Genomic DNA, 21,188 nt, shown 5'->3' on the forward strand with positions numbered 1-21,188 from the left:
TTCTCCTGCTGGGGGCGGTGTTGAGCCAGTTTCTCCTCTTTCGTAGAAAATAAAGGAGCTGATGAAAAAAAGGCGAAGTTGCCTTCAATTGTCCAAGCCTAACGTCATGGAAAGAGTTACTTTGTTGTAGCGCGCACAGGAACCAACCCAAAGAAACAATTCTGGCCCGTGGTGCGTGTTGATGCTCTGTAGAAGGAGACTGTTTCGTTGGTGATTCTGCTTTTTTGTTATATTTAAAGGATCGGCTGAAGATGGACAGGAACCTGTTTACAAGGAAAACGCAGCAAGTTTCAGTCTGAGGGAATGCGGACCAGGCTCAAACTGCACAGGGGCACCATCACTCATCCCTCTGTTTTTCTTCACGCCAGGCCACTTTGTCTTGGAAATATTTTTTTTTAATCAAGGATCATTTTTTAGGCTCCGTAATGAGAAACAAGTGTCCGGAAAGTCAACACCGCGACTTTGCAGACCAGTTTCTGAGGATTAAAACCTCCCTCGGTGCTTTTGGAGAAGCTCTTCGGTGAAACCAGTTTTGTTTTTGAACCTGCTGTGTTTGTGATGTGTAAGGAGGTAGAGAGTCTGTTATGAGGGAGTTAATGTGTTATAGAGCCTGTGTAGCCTGAAGGTATTGTTAGACTTTTAGGCATAATAGATAATAAGACAATAGAGCGATCGACTCAATGGGCTGAGGATGCTAGTGGTCACAGTCTGCATATTTTAGACTTTTTTTTTTTTGGCGGATAGAAGTGATAGAATAACATTTGCATAACTGTTGACTTCTCCTGTGTTTAAGTGTCAGATCATTAAAGTTTGCACAGTTCCTGCTGTGCTGTTGCACACTTGCTCCAACAGCTGCCATGTAATTTGAGATGAGTTTAAATATTACAGTGAGCTAGTGTCTAGATGTTTCCAACACGGCATGCATCAAGACAGTGGCATCAATATAAACTAGGCACTATGTGCATGTAGAATTTGTTGCTTTAGGACCCACTGGAGTATCAAAATGTCAGTGAAAGCCAAAGCAATCTACACTTTTCTAAGTGAAAACAAAGAGGAGATCAGCATCCAGGAGAATGAGGAACTGGTTATCTTTGATGAGAACTCAGTGGACGGCTGGTTTCAGGGGGAGAACAGCCGAGGAGAGAGGGGTCTCTTCCCTGCGTCCTATGTGGAAATTATTCGCACTCGCTCAAACTCCAACGTGACTGACTGCTCCATAAGCCCGGCAGGATCTTTAGGAAATGACTCCTCCTATTTCCCCTCAACCCCAATCACCCCTCTGCATTTGCAGCAGAGTTACTATGACGACGACGACGATGACTGGGACGACTGGGACGACAGATCGACAGTGGTGGACGATGCTGACCCCTCTAGGAGCCCTGGTGCCAATGGACATGCCAATCAGAGCCCACTGTCCAACAACCCCAATGTGCACTACCGGGCCAAACCACACATGGAGAGACAGGACAGCATCTCCAGCTCCAGGAAAGGCAGCATGGTGGGCAGGAACTTGAACAGATTTTCCAGCTTTGTCCGCTCAGGGGTAGAAGCGTTCGTGTTGGGTGATGTACCCATGATGGCAAAGATAGCTGAGTCGTACACCATCGATATGGGTCCCCTGGGGCCCCGGTGGAAGGAGAGCCCACAGCCGTTCTCCTGCTCCATCGAAGACCCCACTAAACAGACAAAGTTCAAGGGCATCAAGACGTACATTTCATACCGGGTCACGCCGAGCCACACGGGGCATCCCGTCTACAGGCGCTACAAACACTTTGACTGGCTGTACAACCGCTTACTGCACAAGTTCACTGTTATCTCCGTGCCTCACCTGCCTGAGAAGCAGGCCACGGGGCGATTTGAGGAAGACTTCATCGAGAAGCGTAAGAGACGACTGATACTGTGGATGAACCACATGACCAGTCACCCAGTCCTCTCCCAGTATGAAGGCTTTGAGCACTTTCTGATGTGTGCTGATGACAAGCAGTGGAAACTGGGCAAGAGACGGGCGGAGAAGGACGAGATGGTGGGTGCCCATTTCATGCTGACTCTCCAGATCCCTAACGAGCACCAGGACCTTCAGGACGTAGAGGAGCGGGTCGACTCCTTCAAGGCCTTCGCTAAGAAAATGGATGACAGTGTGATGCAGCTCACACATGTCGCCTCGGAGCTGGTGCGTAAGCACCTGGGTGGGTTCAGGAAGGAGTTCCAGCGGCTGGGAAATGCCTTCCAGTCTATCAGCCAGGCGTTCATGCTGGACCCTCCCCACAGTTCAGACACCTTCAACAACGCCATCTCCCATACAGGCCGCACCTATGAGAACATTGGAGAGATGTTTGCAGAGCAACCTAAGTATGACCTCTTCCATATGCTGGACAAACTGTCGCTCTACCAAGGCCTGCTCGCCAACTTCCCCGACATTATTCATCTACAGAAAGGTAAAATTGCCCCTGAGTAGTTTCAGTGTGTGAGAGATTTCTCTGATGTCCTGCATGCAAACTCCATTAAAGGGAAATCACAAATGTTGATGATGATTACGTTCACAATCAACACAGATGTTTGGATGTATCCTCAGCCTCCCATCCGATTTGTATTCCTGCAGCTTCATTCATATTTTAACTGAATGTCCAAAGACAGCTCCCTATTGAAACGACAAAATTATAACTTTTTCCAGCCATCAGCCCACATAATGGGCTTTTCATGTCACATCAATTAGAATTTATCAGAAGATATGGCTGTGTTGAAGGGAGACGGCTCTACAAGGTTCTGGGAGATTATTAATGAACCAATAATAACTTTGTAACAGGTCTCCCAGCTGCATAGTGCTGGCACATCCTACAATTGAGACAAGCAGCAGCTACACTGGGAAAGTGTTGCAAAAGCTTCAGTAATTATTAAGAATAACACACTCAGTGTAATGGGAACAAACTGGATGACAGATTCGGTTGGGTTTTGCTTCCAGCATCTCCTTTCCCCTCACACATGCACCATTTGAACCCAAGAATGAAACATAGTGTTAGTATGGGGGTGAATATTAGGTCAGAGCAACTGAGGTAATACGCTCCACCTCCTTGATCCCCACCCAGCCCCACACACACACACACACACACACTCTACCACATTCTCAACAAATACTTTGCAAACAGGTTTTTGAAGAGAAGGTGGTGGAGTATTAGATAAATAATTTATTCATCCCTTGTCAGGTGTCAACCCTATATACCGATTAGATCTGCATGATTAATCAATCGATCGATTAGTCGTTCGACAGAAAATTTGTCGGCAACTATTTTGATAATTGATTAATCGTTTCAGTCATTTTTCAAGCAAAAATGCCAAACATTCTCTGGTTTTAGCCTCTCAGATGTGAGGATTTGCTGCTGTTCTTTGTCCTATATGACAGTAAATTTAATATCTTTAGGTTTCCCACTGTTGGTCGCGCAAAACAAGCAAAGTAAAGACATCCCAGTGGGCTAGGAGGAATTGTAAATGGCATTTCATCTTCTTAAACATTTTATAGATTAAACAATTAATTGAGAAAATAATCGGCAGATCGATAATGAAAAAAATCGTTAGTTGCAGCACTAATTCTGATCATATTCTAAAGGAAATTACATCGAAGTGTAATAGTCAATATCTCTTAAGTATATATATTTCAAACTGTGTATGCATCAAGGAGCTTACTTTTTAAGAGTAGGTGTCACTTTGTTTTTATATCAAAAGCTCTATTTAATAATATTACTGACATTATGCAAAGTGTTTCTACAACAGCTGACATCAGAGACTGGAAATGATCCAACTATTTACCTAACATTACTATTATGTTTAATTTCTGTTTGCTTTTGTTGTGGATGTTCACCTAAGATTCCTCTGGGTTCTGTTAAAAGTTTGATGAGACAAACAGGCAAGAGCTTTGTTGCAGTGTAATGTTACAACCAGCAGCCATCATGTGACAAGGACACCTGAGTGACCTAGGCAGGGATGTGGCTTCTGGACTGGGCAGTCGGAATAAGGCTTGTTATCAGGTTAGCTTAACCTTTGTGACCTTGGCCTTCCTCAGTATTTTGGTTAGTTCTGTAGGTTCAAAGTGTAATTGAATATCTTTTGAACTGATGAAACTGGTAAATTCACAGTTCAGCCTTGAGTGAACATAAAGTATCACAGTAGGATATAAAGTTGTAATCCTTGAAATAAAGTTTTTTTTTAATTTATTTTGCTGACATACTTGGTGCTCAGCAGTCATTCCTGTGGTCTTTTAATTTGATGGTTCTCAGAGACTCGCTTGTTGACATCTTTATCCTTTTTCCAGTGGTTGCATCGTCACGATATACTGTATATCAATGTTATCTTTTATTAACTTCAAACATATTCCTGTCAGCAGCTGTTTTTTTTATCAGTAACCTTATTGACCTAAAATCATAAAGCATGCCATTGTCCTGTAACTGTCATGGTTGTGTTTGTGATGGCTGATTTTCATAAACCCCACTGGGAAATATTAGTTCTCCAGTGAGCCTTGTTAGATTTTGGTCCAAGACAGTCAGAGCACCGGCATATCGGCATTCTGTGTCAGCTCTCAAACAAATAACCGTATCAGCTGATTGGGGTTAGTTCAGGGGGAAGGAATGGGCTGCTACCAGTGTGGAATAATGCTGTTGGTAAATGTTATCGCCTTCTAACAGCTGGCGCTCATTATCACATTCGTGATACAGTTCAGCTAGTTACAGGCAGTCACTCCACGCAGGAATACATGAGAAAAACAAAGCCATCTGAATGTCATTAAAGGGTCAGTCCCCCCAAATCACAAACACTTATCATTATTAATGAACCCTGGTGGTGTAAGGCCATGCAGATAGTTTTAGTTTCACATGCCGAAGATTTGAGCTATCTGGCTCTGAAATAAAATTTTTCAATGCTTGGAGCAGCACAGAGGAAATTTCATTCACTCCCATTATATTGGGATGACGAAGGTGGAAATTTTGGTGACTGACCTTTTAAAGTAACACTGTGTAATGTTTGAAAGAAGAAATAACATGTTCTTCATCTTCCAAATGAAGCAATAACACACACTCCTGCTCGATGCTAATGTTAGCTGAAGTTTAGCTGGATATTGCTGTGTAAGTGACATTACTGAGTCAGTGTTCTGGCTTTATGACGCGTCTCTACTTGTGCTACTGTTACACTCCGTATGTTTTATGATTATCTTGTACTTTTCAACCATAGCCACAAGTTACATGGTGTCACTTTAAAGGAACATTATCAAAACTAGGAGGAAATGAAGAGAGAGAAAGTATACAGGTATTTCAGGGGTTTTACCCTCAAAGGATGATGAAAAGTTTTGCTTATTTTGTTAAAGGAATAGTTTCATTTTGGGAAATACATCTATTCACTTTCTTGCTGAGAGTTAGATGAGAAGATTGATATCACTCTCCTGGAGCCGGGAGACGCTTAGCTTAGCTTAGCTTAGCATAAAGGCTGGAAGCAGGCGGAAACAGCCAGCCTGGCTCTGTCCAAAGGTAACAAAATCCTCCTACCAGCAACTCTAAAGCTCACCAATTAACACGTTATATCTCGTTTGCTGTGTCAGACTATTTTTTGGCCGTCTGCAGTAGCTTCCTGGAGTCTTGTTGCCAGCGATAGGTTGCCAGGTAACCAGCGGAGACTCCGTAAGGAATAAAAAAATAATTTTGGTGACGATACCAAAATTAACTTATTCGCAATAGAATTGAATAGCCAAGAGACAGCGAATACTGCACACGGGGAGGTTGTGCAGCAGTGTTTTTGTGCAGGCAGAGACCTTTTTCCTCTGCTGAGTATTCCCTGCCTGCCAGATAACTCCCCTTAATGTGACTTGTGTTCTGCTGAACCAGATACAGCTGTGGCAACACTCGGAACATACAGAACTGAGGTCAACCTTTTCCGGTGCACTCCTCCTCCTCTTCATCTCCTCATTGCTTCTTTCCTGGCTGACTTTGCCCTTCACTGAGGTCTATAGGAGCTGCTTTCTAACTGTGATCCTGGTGAGCATGTGAGCTGCAGGAATGTTAACTGTCTTTGAGATGTGGTGTTGGACAGTGACTGCATGTGGCCTTGATAAAATGGATCAAGGGAAGAGAACATTTTCGGTAATGTCAGAAAAATATCAGGGTGTGTTCCATACATGTCTTTCTCCCATTTTCTCTGTCGTGTTTTGGCTTTTACTCGACAGATCTTTGAGTCTCTTCTATTTTGGCCTCTGCTGTTGCTCAATCTGGAGGTCAGTCTGTCACAAAAGCTTCACCTCTGTTTTGTTATCCTCATCACGTCTGTCTTCTTCTTTTCATCTTTTTCCCTCCTGGTTCCACTTAAAGACACCCATATCAAAATTGGCGGTCTGGGCAGCGGCCTGGCTTTAATTATAGAGAAAATAAATCTAGTCTGGTCCGAAGGCTTAGACTGTTAACAGTGCACTACTGTACCTTGATCTCGTTTGAATACAATTGAAAATCTTGACCTGAAGGGTTAATTACATTGCACTGCTATAGAATAGAGGGCCTCTGAGGCGTTTGGGTGAGAGGCAGATGCTAGCACTGCCGCTACAACCGCATTGCCTGTTACAGTTACTTGTTTGTTGTCAATCCTGGTCTCTGAATTGTATTGTGCTGTCTCCTGTTGAATGAGTAATACTTATTTTGAATTATTGTACATAATCATAAAACGAGCAATGCTGGTCTGGTATCAATTTGGTCTGAAATATTAAATGTGTATTGTGTAGATTTTGTACCTGATAACAACGGACTCACTAATCTGAGACAAAACCACCTCTTGAAGCTTTGAAGAAACACCAAAGGGTACACAATAGAGTGAAACTAACCCGCCTGCTGTGTGGGTATCAGTTCAGTCTGATCTGATCACATGTTGTGTAAGATGAGATCTGAGGCGCTGGCTCTGCATGAGGTCTGGATGTGCACCATCTCTGTCCAGAGAATGACGTGTTGTGGAAAGTAAGGCAACAATCACTGTTAAATTCTTGTGAACGAACCAAAACAATGATGACTTTCTACATTAAATTGAACTTGTGGGTTATCTAGAAAAGGCCACACTGGAATAAATCCTGAAGAAGGTTATAAATTACATAAAACCAAAGCAAAAGCTATGACAAATGTGCTGTGGTAATCTGCAGTGCATTTTTCTAAATAAAATGCAACAGACTTTAGCTGTTCTCCTTTTATCTTGACTCGTTTTTTTGGCATTTCGATTGTTCTAAATTATAGAAAGTGTGGTGGTTTGTCTCTCCCCCCATCAGCTATTGCTGATAGTGTAATAAAACCCACACCAGAGCAGAGCATTATTCAGTTTGAGAATGAGCTAGCTCTCCTGGGACGCCAGCCAGACTTTTAATCTGGACAAGAGGTTAGTTGTCCTCTATATGGCAACACATTACAAAAATACATGCAGGCTCTATTAGTTTGAAGGAAAAGATATTTTGTTGCCAGTTCTGAGGAAATGTGTGTGCCCCCTTGATCTGCACCGATAACAGAGGGTCGTCTAACTTCAGGTTTTGGGATTGCGCCTGCATACACACATGAATGTCTTTGACCAGGAGCTCATGGCGTGTGTATATTGTCAGACCGACATGTTACAGATTAACATTCCATACACTGGTTACGACACACAAGAAAATACGGCGCTGTCAGCAGGTAGACAAACCTGTATATGTGAAACCAGGCTTGGGTTTCAGAAGCGTGCAGTGGCCCAGTCACGTTACCTTGTGAATGTTGATCGCATGTTATTTTGTTGGCTACAGTCCCCTGTGCTGACTGTGGTGACTATGGAGAGCAAATGTTTTCTCTCTCCTGTTTGCATACTCATAAATCTTGACAAAGGCTAGGCCTTCGTCTTCACACACACTGTCTGTCCACATGCTTCTGCATTCCTGTCTGTGTTGGCCCAGTGCAATTTCACACTGAAGGAGATTACAGATGTCTCCAAGAACGCAGTCTTTACCACCGACACCTCCCTCCTCCACAGATTTTGTGGCTAAGTGGCATTAGACTGAAAAAGGCCCATTTCAATGGGACCACTGCATTGGCATCGGCTTCTGCCAAGTTGAATCTTGCTTAAATTTTGCCTCAACGCAAGGCAACGTCATTTGGCCATTAGCCAATAAAGTGCATGTAAGCACTCATCCATGGTAAGATTGGGGGCTTATTGGTGTCCTTCAGCTCATTGTTTTGGTTTTACGACCCACAACTTTTCTGTTTTGTTCTCACTGCTCTCATTATCCCTGTTTCCAGGTGAAGCAGGTAGTGGTTTTTAGTTTAAAAAAAAAAAAGCTGTGATAAACTCTCTGTATGCTACCTGCCCAGCACCAAATGGTGAACAGGCAAAGTTAGCAACTAGCTGTTGAAAAGAGTGAAGCATTTAGCAGCTAAAGAGCAAGATATTTTTCTCAAGAAGAAGAAGAGACCACAACAGAGATAAAACACAACTCCAAATGCATGTTAATGTTGCTCTGTATCTGCTGGATGTGTGAATAGGCAGCTGCATGCTAACATGTTTGATATAACAGCTTTGTGTTTTCAGCTTGTTCCACTGCCCCCAAGTGGCCAAAAATAAATGATTGCTGCTTAAACGCAGTGCTATTTTCAGTGTGAAAATGGTGGTTAGCACCATCGCCTCACAGCTGGAGCTGACCAAGCCAGCTGGAGGCTTTCTGTGTGGGGTTTGCATGGTCTTCCTCTGTCTGCATGGGTTTCCTCAGGCCCAAAGAAAGGCAGGTTGGGTTAACTAGAAAACCTCAAGATGCCTATAGATGTGCATGTTTGTCTGTCTGTATGTTTCAGCCTTGTGATAGACTGACAACCTGTGCAGGGTGTACCCAGCCTCTTGCTCAGTGCATGTTGGGAAAGGCTTCACTCCCTGTCGACGCTTTACAGGCTAAGTGGTTTTGGAGGTTGACTCTCCAAATGCTTACATTGCCATGAATAAATGGAAAATAGAAGTCAGTGCCATCTGTATTTGTTCATGTTTTGATCAATTCATTCTTTGGCATCATGTTCACCAGTTAGCTCACAGATTAATTGTTTTTCTGGCTCTGTCCATTAAGTCCCCCAGTGCAGCTAAAGTGCAGCTAAAGTATCCCAGAACTAAAACTTAATCTTCTTTGTGTTAAGTTGAAAGGCAGTATTTACCCCATCAGTCTCCCAATCGTTGGACATCCACATTGCAGGGATGAAGTTATTGTGATGGCAAGTACAACTAGCATTCTGATCAGCCAAACGTCTTTCATCATAGGAACATCTTACATTTTTGATTAGTGCTGTCTCTATCAAGCCATTGCAACACTTCTCAGTTGACAAAAGTTACAGGGCAAACACACAGAGGAAATAATACATCTGTTCCATGACAACAGAGCTGAATTTCTATAAATGAATTTGATGTCACAATCAGAAACAGAACAGAAAGCCTTTAGACCCGGAGGGATTTCAGGACATCACAACTCTTGTCTCACAAAGATTAAAGTAATAAAAATAAGTTATACAAAGGAATTATAATGTCACAGTTAATGTTGATACAGGTCATTTGTTTTACTTGTGTACTTTAGATGTGTTTTTAATGTCTTAACTTTGTGAGGTTGGCTGAATTTGAAAAGCCAAAACCATAATAAAGCTGGTCATTTAGTTCCAAATGGTGGCTGGAAATCCCAAATATTTGTATCCATATGCAGTTCAACTTTTGATTTCGCTGTGACAGCACCCTTTTTTTTCCATACAAATATAGGAAATCTGAGATGAAAAAGGATGAAATAAATCCCCCTGCAGAGGAACGTTGTGTAATAAACTAACAGGGCTATTAGCAGTGGAGATGAATTGTACTTCCCTTCAAGATCAGTGCTGAGCATATCTCTTTTAATAAACAAGTGCATCTTGATAGGAACATGTCTGACACAAGCGTGGGATTTATAACACCATCTGTGAAGTGAAGTGCGGTATATAATAGTTTTGGATAAGATTCTCTCATATTAGAAAAAGAACATCTATTGAACATCTTTTTGCATTGCTTCAATTAAAAACTTCAGTATGAGCTTTGGAGCTGTTGCAAGCTCTGTGTCTTATTTCTGCAAGTGTAACAGTTGAAGTCATGGTCAAAAACGTAGTGGCCGTTCACAAAGTAATATTGAGCGTGCAGAGGAAGTTGCCCGGTCACAGATGAAAAATTTCTGGTAACTAATTCCCTGTGCAGGCTAGAGAGGGTGGTTCTGTTTTGAACATTCCTGATCCCTGAAGTAATAAAAAAAATCAAAGAATTGGAAATATTTGTTTCAGTGTCCCATAGCCACTCTTCAGAGTAAAAATTAGCCTTGAAGATAAGTGGACAAAAGATACTTGAGATGACTAAAACCGGCTGAGCTCATTTCAGTTCAGGATATGGACTCCAGCTCTGTTTTTATCTGTGTATCTGATTGGCTGCTGTAAACACTATTACTGTTAGCTTACTCAGCAGTGGGTTTTTTCATGTTTGTGTATCCTCTGGGCTTTTAAGGCCCACTTTAAACACTGGCAGATATTGCTGAGTCCTTTTGACCCTGTCATGCATTCTTGAAGCTGTGTCTCAGTTTTTCTTCTTCTCTTTTCTTCTCTTCTAAAACCTCCCTTTCCTCTCAATTTTTTTTTTAGCGCTTCTGCACATGTTGTTTCTTTCCTGTCCTGTCTTTTCCCTTCCTTTCCTTTTCTCCTTTCCTCTCCTCTCCTCCGTCAAGATTAAATGTCAGTATTTACCTTGATCTGTCTTGTCATTATCGACCAAAGATAATACCAGCATTTGAAATGGCAACATTTTGAAGTGAAATCAATGAATTTTAATGGAATCACGGCAATTAGTAGACTAATTTCACTCGTGGGGGAGAAGTAAATATGCACTATTTTTTGCTTCAAGTTCAACTTTAGTGAACTTTAACAGTCGAAATTTGTGCCTTCTTGACAGTGCTCACCTTTGACGGAACGGAAAGCCACAGAGTCCAAAATAGAGAAAGCTATCGTAGCTTATTAGCTGTGTTGCTCCATCCACTTTTACTTGACCTTCCTCTGTCAGAGTATAAACTTCTCCACAAATGAGGAATAGTTATGAGACAGGAGTCAATGATACAAATATGTCTTTTGAATTAACTGTGTGAACTTATTTTCCAATTAGAGACCAAGCTAACAAGCTTGCTAACTGAAAGTTAATGCCAGTTAACTGACAGTTATGCTGCGTCGCAATTCGGATTCCGATTTAAACATCCGTGACGACATCACAATGTAAAGTCCACGGGCCGAGCAGGAACTCGCGGGCGGGGCCAGCGGGAGAAACACTACTGCACGTATTCAGTGGGCAGCACACCCCGGAAGTAAAGCCGGAAGCTAGAAAACTTTTTTAGCGTATGCGCCAGGTGAGCAGTTCTCATTGGAATCATCATTGGGTCCAGTATCCAGTTCGAATAATATATCCATTAGCGTTCAACACTCAGCTTTTTGACCGTTATGAGTACACCATCTGGATACTCATAGTGCACTGCATTTTGCCTTATTTGTTAGTATGAACGCACATATGCACTCAAAATAGCAAGTGTATGTACGGAGGAACGTGAATTGAGACACAGCAGTTATCTAGCTAGCTAACTAATTGTCAGCTAGCTAGCTCTCCTAGCTAAGCTTTTTTCCCCCTATTCAATAACTTATTATTTAATGAAATGTTGTACAATCTTGAGAAGAAAATGACACCACAATACAAAGAAAATAGAAAGAGGCCCAGAGAGCTATTGTGACTGATTAGCACTAGCATATTTTTTGACTTGCTAGTGTATTAGCTCACTAGCTCACCAACTAACCTTAACCCTGTGAGTTCCCTACGTCACCCAGCCTCTAGCGTTGCCTATTTCCCATAGACTCCATGGCACTTTCTTGTGGTCTATAAGACCTCAGCTAAGAGTAACATCAATATGTTGCAGTAAGAAGTCTTTTTTCTGTTCCAATTTTCATTCACATTTTTTGAGAGATCAACAGAAAACAAATATCTCATCAGTTCACTGTGGTGCTAGACACAGACGTCAGCCCCTCCACACACTCACACACAATCTCACACACACACTCAGAGCCCTTTACTAATGGTCAGTGTGTTATGGTGACAAGCCTCATTTGTCCTCAGTTGAAAAATGTTTCTGTTTACTTGTCTGTCCACTCCAATGTGAATAACACCCACTAATCTCACTCAGTCACGTTAGGTCTTCCTGTGTTTGAAGTCACTAAACCAAATTCACAGATTAGTTTATTTTACAGTGCACTGTTGAGTCATTCTGATTATGCAAATTCGAAATGGAATACTACACCACATTTTCTTGTCAATATTTGGATTTAAAGCAGTTTAAGGGTATATATAAGGTACTATAGTATATTATAATGTACACGCGTAATGGCTATTTCAGTCACTTGATTCACCAAACCATAGCACATTATCTTGGATTTTAAAATGTCATGCCATTACCGGCCAAATATTTTTTACTTTTACTTTGCAAAAAAAATTTTTTTTAGCCCAGTTCCAAGTCTTAAAGGAAAAATGGGAGTGTTGTGTGTTTTGTGGTTTGCATTGCAGCAGTGAAGTCATTACATACTAGTGGCTACGCTTTCACATATTAGCCCAACACTGTTTCACTCCTCACACCCACACAAACTCACATACCTCGAGAGGATTGTGAAGCAATAAACAATATTTTTCATAATTGGAGATATTATTCAACTTAACCTCTAAAGGGAAAGTACAACTTTTGAGGAAGCATATGTTGATTTGTAATGCTGGGGTCATTTCAGTTCATCCCAAATAACAGCTTCCTAATGTCTTTGTTTTGGAAATATAATTATTATTGCCAGAGGAAGATAAAAAGGCTAGTTACTTTGTAAGACAAATAAAACAGCACAGCACAACCATGGGCTACAATACTGTAAGAAGTTGGATTTTGAATATGAAAAAACATTTTGACTGTTGACTTTCAGCTTACTAGTTACTCTGATGAATTAAGTCATGCTACATGGCTTCCTAAAGACACCCATTCCAGTAAAATCTCTTGTCAAACAGTTGATACTAGCACACCACCTACCAGGCCATGTTATATTTACAGGGGTCAAACTGGCTCCACTCCAGTCTAATAATGCCTCCACCTTATGATTAAACAGGAAGAATGATTTAATTAGCGCTGACTGGTCCCAGATGAGAATGAGTTAAAATTAGACACACACTTGTCTTAAAACTGCTGTGTTCTAATGTTCTTAAAAAAATCAGCAGTCTGTGGAGAAAAATAATGCTGGCTTTGCTTAAAAAGGAACTCAGCCATAGGGAATTTGGAAATGTCATCCCCACTAATACATAAATACAAGCACACAAGTGCCCTGTCTCTGTAAACAAAAACAAATAACTTAAAAAGGGACATATCTGTTCTTAAATTTCATGTTTGTGTCAAACGGATAGAAGACTGATGTAGACGTAGAGAAGTGCTATACTTCCTGACCTCGCGCCCAGGGAGGGCTGTGGGAATGGGGAATATAGCAGATGCCTGAGTTTAGTCGCCCGGAGGCTTGTGGTCATAGTTAATCTCGACTGTCCTCATTCTTTTTCTCTCTGTCTCATATTTGCACATACTGTATGACTTATTCAACTAGGCAGGGTATTTATTGGTCTTGAAAGGTCTTAAAAAGCATGGAATTCAGTCCCCTCAAAAAAGGGCTTGTCGGGGGACATTACACACTTATGAACTAAAGGTGGTATTGTTGTAACAGTGGATTGTGCTGCAGGAGGCTGTTCAATCCTTTTTTTGTGGAGTTTCAGTCAGCACCATCAGACCTGTGGCTAACACTGCCGCTACAGCTAGCTACAGTGGGCAGAAAGCTCATTCTGTCATAATGGGCAAGTGTTGAGTTTAGCGACACCTTAAATTAACTTAATGTATTAATGATTTTCTAAATGGTTTATCCACTCACCCACTTTCCTGCCACATATGTGGGTCCAGGTCGCTTGATTTAATTATTTATATCATTAGGAACTATTTTTATATACTGCTTGGAAGTATTGAAAAAAAACGATATAATAATAAATAATTCTAGGCCATATTGTCTGTATTCTGTGTTGTATTAAAAAGGTCTTAAATTTAACTTGGTGAACCCTGCAGAAACCCTGCTAGAAAGCCATGTGTGTGTTTTAAGCTCCCCTAAACACTGTCGTCCTCCTCTCCTCTCCTCTCACCCCTTCTTAATCCCCTACAGAGTACTAATGTCTACTCAGCACAGACCCATGAAGCTGTCACATGTGAAATAGTTCAATTCTTTCTTTGGCCCCAGCCATAAAACGTGGTAGCCAGTCTGGTTGGGCAAGATAAACAAATCTGGTGACTTTCCAGACCACTGGCCATGTCTCATAGAGCATTTGTTAACCTGGGAAAAAGAGGCAGAAAGCTTATTGTTTTTTAGAATAGTAGGAAACCTACACAGCTTTGCCTTTTATTCTTTCACAGTTTTTCTTTTTGTAGCTTGTATTTTGTGGCTTTAATAGTATAGTTTTGCATCAAGTTAGTTAGCAGATTTAGCTGCGAGGAAGAGCGCATCAAGCTGTCTTTGGGATGAGATTTTGCATTAGCTGATCCAAACATGTTGAAAGAGGAATTGAGTTTTACAATAGAAGAAAACGTAAACAGCCTTGCTTTTTAATTATGTCACATTTTTTTCTTTTTTAAACCTGTGTTTTGCGGCTGTAATGGCATAGTTTTGCATCAAGTTAGAGAGCAGATTTTTGCTGTGAGGTAGAGCACATCAAACTTTCTTTGTGATGAGATTTTGCATTAGCTGATCCAAAAATGTTGATTTAACGCTCCATTATTTCTCACTCCACACGCATACACACAACCACGAGCACCTTTCCTTTATGTCCCACAGACATGCTATCTGGTGATGCACATTCTCCTCTCATATGGAAAACAGAATACATGAATGTAGGTCAGCACCACAGACCTCCATACGCCTCCTCGCTGGAACAGAGTGGAATTGCTGTTCATGCTTTCCCAGACTTCTGCCAGGAATTCCATACAAAATCCAGGGCAGCATGAACTCACAGATAGAGTTAATGGATAAAACCTGTATACTGCAGCGGATACATTAAAGACAGAACAACTAGCATGTCTAACTAGTTCTGCTAGCTAGCTTTATCTACGTGATGTTTGACTAAAATCAGTCTTGCTGGTTTCGAGCTCAGCTGGTATGAGATTGAGAAAGACTCACTAATCTGATGGGAAATGCAGCCATTAGGTTGCCATGTTCTTAACTTGGAAAGTGACATCATGGCAGTCTGGGTGACTGTGGTTGAAACTAGACGTTTGGTATGCAATGAAACAAAAAGTAATTGTGTGGCGTGTTCTCTGCTCTACCTATAAAGGGTACAGCTTTGCAGTAGTTAATATCTGGGGGAAAAGTTACGATGTTGGTCTTTACTGCTGAGATATTGGCATAACATTACTGTAGCAGTTTCTTTTCTTCATATACCACAACGTACAGTAAAAGAGACCCACCCAAAGAGCAATACAAATCTGAGATCTGAGAGGTTTTTTTGAATTATATGTAACTTTTATTACAACTTTTGTTTTAGGGTTTTTGTGTTATCCTTTTATCAGAAGCACATTTTACGGCTTTTCAGTGACTATAAATTGTCTGAAAATAGTGACTATTTAGTTGATAATGACATTAAAAGGTCAGTCCAACCAAATACAAAAAACCCCCATAATTTCTCACTTATGTAGCCATTCAGGTAGTTTTGGTTGTATTTACCCAGTTTGGTTGTATCTGTCTGTTTAAGATTTATGCTTTCACCCCAATACAATGGTGGTGCATAGAAACTGATTTGTGCTGCTCACAGCATAAAAAATGTTAATTCAAAATTTAACAGCAAACAGCAGCAACAATCAGTCCCCTGAACACTTTCAACAGTTGTCATAGTGACTATACTGGTAGGAAGTAGTCCCTATATGAAAACTGTTGACAGTGTGTTCTGTGAATTATCCAGAGCAACCAGTACAGAATGTTTCCGTAAAAACAAACAACTGGGATGGAGCCAGAAATATTAAGAGAAGAAAATCTGAAAAGCTAAGAAATAAAACAACCAGTATGTGTAAGTGATGAAATATTTTTGTTGTATTTGGGTGGAGGCATAACCTCAGAGATGGATATCTCAGAACTAACTCGAAACTAACTAACACACCACTAGAGGTAAATGAGAACGAGATGTTTTGTTTTTTTGTCTTTTGGGTGAACTGACCTTTTAACTTGTAGTGTTCATTTTGGCCTCTAAGCAGCCTCCTGAAATAATATAACTTTTTCTGTTAACCCAGGTGCCTTTGCCAAGGTGAAGGAGAGCCAGCGGATGAGTGACGAAGGGAAGATGGACCAAGACGAGGCCGACGGCATTAGGAAACGCTGCCGGACTGTTGGGTTTGCCCTTCAGGCAGAGATGAGCCACTTCCATCAGCAGCGAGAGGTGGACTTCAAAGACATGATGCAGGCCTACCTCAAGGAGCAGATAGCCTTTTACCAACGTGTTGTCCAGCAACTGGAGCGCACCCTGCGCATGTACGACTGTCTGTAAAGACACCGAACTGCTGCCCAGTTCAAGATGCCAAAAATCACACAAGAGAAGTCTTGACTCTTTTATCAAGGCGTTTTGTGTTGGTCCTGTTTGGTTCAGTTTGAAAAGACTTGCAGATAAATGAAGCAGTAGTTACTGGAAAGACAAAGTCAGTCTTTCGCTTTGATGGATTCAAAGTCACATTTTTTGTTTTTTTAGAGACCTACTGTACCTTTTAGTTCTGACATACACATCACATAGGCAATGTCACAGCATATTGTTTATTTTACATAATTTAAGGTGTTTGTAACATTAACATAAGAATATAGGTTTCAAATTCATAGCGAATCTATAGTTGAATATTCTATAGTGTAACACACGCCATGAAACGGGTTCTGTTTTAAAATGGTCCCCTTCTCTCCAACATCATGACATTTATTCATGTCAGTTTCTCTGATATCTCTTAGAACAGGTCACAAATGTCTGTCTGAACTTTGCACCATGTGGACGACTCACTGTTACCATGTAATTCAGTTTAGTAATGTCATTTTCTTACTTTCTTCATTCAGCAAGTACCTTTAAGGATCTGAGGCATTCTGATGGAATGAAAATACTTTTAAATGGACCATTTGTCTGTAGCATGCTTTGTGTTTTATAGGGCAACTTTTTTGGAATGAGTTGTATTTAGAAACAAGTTTGCACATGTTTTTATATACTAGTGGGTCATAATGTAGGGGTGCGTTTATGTGTGCGTGAGCGAGTGAAATGAGTCAACTACTGTGCTGATCAATCCCCTTTTCCACAGTGAAAAACAAAAAGTGATGCCTTCGTATGTAGCAGCAGGTTTATCCAGTCAGCTAGTATGAAAAGTAGTCAGATAGTTGAAGTGGGTTAACTAGTTGTCTGAGGCAGAACATCAACTTGCCATTTCCCTATTGTATTTGGTTTGAGTGAGTGTTTATTTCTAAATAAGAGTTGTTCCAATAACTCAGTAATTACTCATCCTGCTTAACGAGAGAAACATTTCATGGCAACTTGTGGTTTGATGAGACTATCTTTAGCGTCGTGTTAACCTTAGAGGTTTTTATGGAGTCTGCGTTGCAATTATAAGCATTACCTCAAGAAGTGTAGGGACTGTTTTTGTGAGCTTCACACGCCTTTCCTCAAGCAATTCCCAGTGTCCATGTGTCAGTTGTGAGACACTGATTCTTCATTTTGATGGAAGAGGGTTTGATCTCTCAGTGGTGTGTTTAGTTGTGGATGAAAAGTGAAAGGAAAAATGATTTTGTGACATCTGTGTCTGTTTTGTAAGTTTCAGAATTTGAAGTGAGAACCATATAATGGTTCTCCCATAACAAAGAAGCGCTGATTCAGAGTGCAGGTTTCTCAGTAAACAAACGGTCCCTGTATGTGCGTGACTCAGATATGAGATATGTCGTATCAGTTACTGGTACTGTTCAGTCCACATCTGCAGTCTTTAACTCATTGCTGTCTAAATGTGGTGTTGTTTATGTTTGTTTATTTTTGAACAAATGTTTGCTTTTCGTACTTCTGCATTTTATTTTTTTTAATTTCTGTCAGCATTTGCACTCATCGCAGTTTCTCCAAGACCAAAGAAGTCAGACATTTTCTACTGGGCTTCCTTTTTTACTCTGTATGGTTGTAGTGAAAGTGAATGTGCTCTCTGGTTTTGTAATTGAATCTGTTCTACTCTGAGGAAAATGTGAAGACATCATTTGGAAAAAGTAAAGAAACATTCCACAAAGAAACTGCAAAGGAGACCAAAGGCAAAGACAGATTTTGGGCAAAAGAAAGACATGCAAGGTGCAGAACGAGAGAAGAACCATTCAGAGAAGTGCTTGCAGCCCCAATCAGGTTTCATAATGACACTCTCCTCTCATGTTTCAAAGCTGCATGATAAGTTAAATGCCAGACATTTCACACAAGTGATTGTATCTTAACATGGATGTGTGACCTGGTGAGTTGCAGTAACGCTTTAGTTTCAGTCTCTGAAATAACAGATGGTGATTTTCAGTAAGTAATTTGTCACTTGATTTAAGGGAAGGGGACCTAAAAGTCTTAATAAAAGTAATGATGGTGATCACTTACTGTCTTTCTCTTCTTTGTGGATTTGTATAACTGGAATATCAATCAGTAATCATTTGAAGTACCATTTGATACTATAGCAGCATTGTCAGTTTGTTTCCATGCACACATTATATCTAGACTATTCAAGTATTCTGTGTTATAGTTGGAACATGTGAGCATCATATTTTGCTAACAATAACCCATATAACCCCTACCTCAAGTATAAAAAAACACAAATCATTTTCAGAGGAAACACTGATGAAAAACTGGGACACTGAAGCATGCATCCACTACAGTTTCTTCTATCATTACTCTCATCACGATATTTGTGATGACACACACAAACAGTTTGTCCTGAATATATCCAAAACAAGTACAAGAGCAAGTACAAGTGATAACAAAGTTGTTATCCAAAATTCTGCATGCATGTAAACATTCTGAGACAGTGACATTATATGAAAATTAATGACAGAAATATGTGCACATCTTGCCAGAAGTCTGAATAGAGCAGAATTTTTAACATCAAATTCAAGGTTTGGGTTGGAGTAGGCAATCTGTTAGGTCTATTATCTGTATGTTTTGAGCAGAAAGCACGTGTTACTATATTTTAGCCATGGCATTTCTGTTCCCCACAAGATGAAGGCTACTGAGGTTTGTGATCCCCTGACCTTTCCTCCAGTGCCACCACTGAGGTTGACAGTTTTGGTTTTGAGTAAAATATGTAGACAGTTACTGGATGGATATCTGTGAAATTTGCTACAGATATTTAAGGTCCCTAGCGGATGAATTCTACTAACTTTTGCGAACCCTTAATTTATCATCTAACACCATCAGGTCAAACATTTAATTTGTCCAATATTTTGATTAATGACCTGCAGAACTACTGATATTCCCTCAGTTGTACTGTGTTTAGTGCTAATTAGCATTTAGCTCAAAGCACCACTGTGCCCATAAGTATACCCTCACAGAGCCACTAGCATGGCTGTAGACTCTTGGCCTTGTTTCAATATTTATTCTTGTTTAAGTATAGTTATTTGAACTTATGAGACTCGTTCTTATGGGTTTAAACCCATTCTGATATTAACTTTTAGTCTAAGAACATTTTATTGAAAGTTTCCTGATATGAGTGAGGCTCTCCTGCTGGGTTAATTCTTGGAGACAGCTGATAGATGCCAAACTATAGACTAGAATAATATGTTAAAGTGAAACCCAGGCGTTTCTCTTTAATGTGTTCCAGATGTTTCTGAAGCAAACATTTCATTTGGACGGCTCAAATCATCAGCTCTGTTGTTAAAGTGAATGAGGTGTTGGCATAGACTTCGTGAATATTGAGCTCCCTCTTCTGTTTTCACCCTGACAACAGGTGTCTTAACAACACTAGTTTGTACCTTTATAGTAACAGTTCCTTTGTGTCGACATACAGTGATGCTAAAGGATCACAGTTGCTCCAGTGGCTGTCAAGAACAAAGTATCAGTGCACTTTACAGATGCACTTGATGGCTTGCGGTCTTTTCAATTTAAAAAGAAAATCTAGATGTTTATATTTGAACCCCTTGCCTGGGTCTGATGGTAATGTTTCAGGCTCTCTCAGGTTTTGGTATGCAACTGGAGCAGCAGGATGATGTCACCTTCATGACATGTGCCATGAGGAGACATCATCAAGATCACTTAGAAACCCAAGACTGACAGAGGAATGAAAATTTAAATGTAAAGCATAAATCACCACACTAATTAGAGTGGTGAAAGCAAATTTAGGAGCTATTTTCAGTCTAATTAAGTTTGTCTGCCACACACTTCTACGATGTACACCACAGAGTATTAGTGAAGCAGAAAGGCAGTAAAATGACACCTTAGAAAAAGTTCCAAAAACTTGAGGTATTGCCAAAATAATGCTAACATTGCACTTCTTCGCAGCAACCCAATTTGTGTGAGCGAGGAAGTGGGGGAGATGAAAACCAGTTAACTTTGCCTTCTTTTAGGCTTTTTCCATCAGACACAGCTGAAGCCTGGATGAGCTAACTACCTCTTTTCCAGGACAAGGGAACAGTTCTTGAAACGGCTCCAGCGTGGTGCGAAAATGGAAGTTGTGTCATAAAAAACTCAAAATATCTGGAAGCAAAGCATTATTTCAGTTATCACACTGTAATGTACATTTTGCTACTGATCTGGTCATGTTTGGGTGTCATGTTGCAAGTCACATTTACATTACTTAGCACATTCTTAACTTCTTTTCATGTCCTAAACTTCCAAAGCAACTGACCCGTCTAAAGGGGAAAGCGTGGATTTCTTTTAGGTCTGCAGTGCTGCTGCAGGGGCATATGGTAAAAGCGTTATAGCCCAAAGTGCCAGCAGATGTCTATAAAAGAAAAAAAGAAAAAACAAGATGCTGAGTGAAGGAAAGGAGCAGTTTCATGTCTGCATAGTCTGGGGAGGAAAACTGCACCTCCAGCCCCTCGACAGGATACCTCAGAGGACACGGCGTACCCATAGTCCTC

General features: G+C 40.7%; 1 protein-coding gene across 1 annotated transcript; it reads left to right on the plus strand.

Annotated features, from left to right (window-relative positions):
* The first annotated feature begins 43 nt into the window (after positions 1 to 43).
* snx33 (sorting nexin 33) lies at positions 44 to 18,709 on the plus strand. The gene is made up of 2 exons (XM_044193709.1): positions 44 to 2,435; positions 16,373 to 18,709. Exons 1-2 carry the CDS (start codon positions 1,004 to 1,006, stop codon positions 16,624 to 16,626), a joined length of 1,686 nt encoding a protein of 561 aa, XP_044049644.1. The 5' UTR covers positions 44 to 1,003; the 3' UTR covers positions 16,627 to 18,709.
* The last annotated feature ends 2,479 nt before the right edge of the window (positions 18,710 to 21,188 follow it).

Source organism: Siniperca chuatsi, linkage group LG4 (genome assembly GCF_020085105.1).
Source record: "Siniperca chuatsi isolate FFG_IHB_CAS linkage group LG4, ASM2008510v1, whole genome shotgun sequence".
Taxonomy (NCBI): domain Eukaryota; kingdom Metazoa; phylum Chordata; class Actinopteri; order Centrarchiformes; family Sinipercidae; genus Siniperca; species Siniperca chuatsi.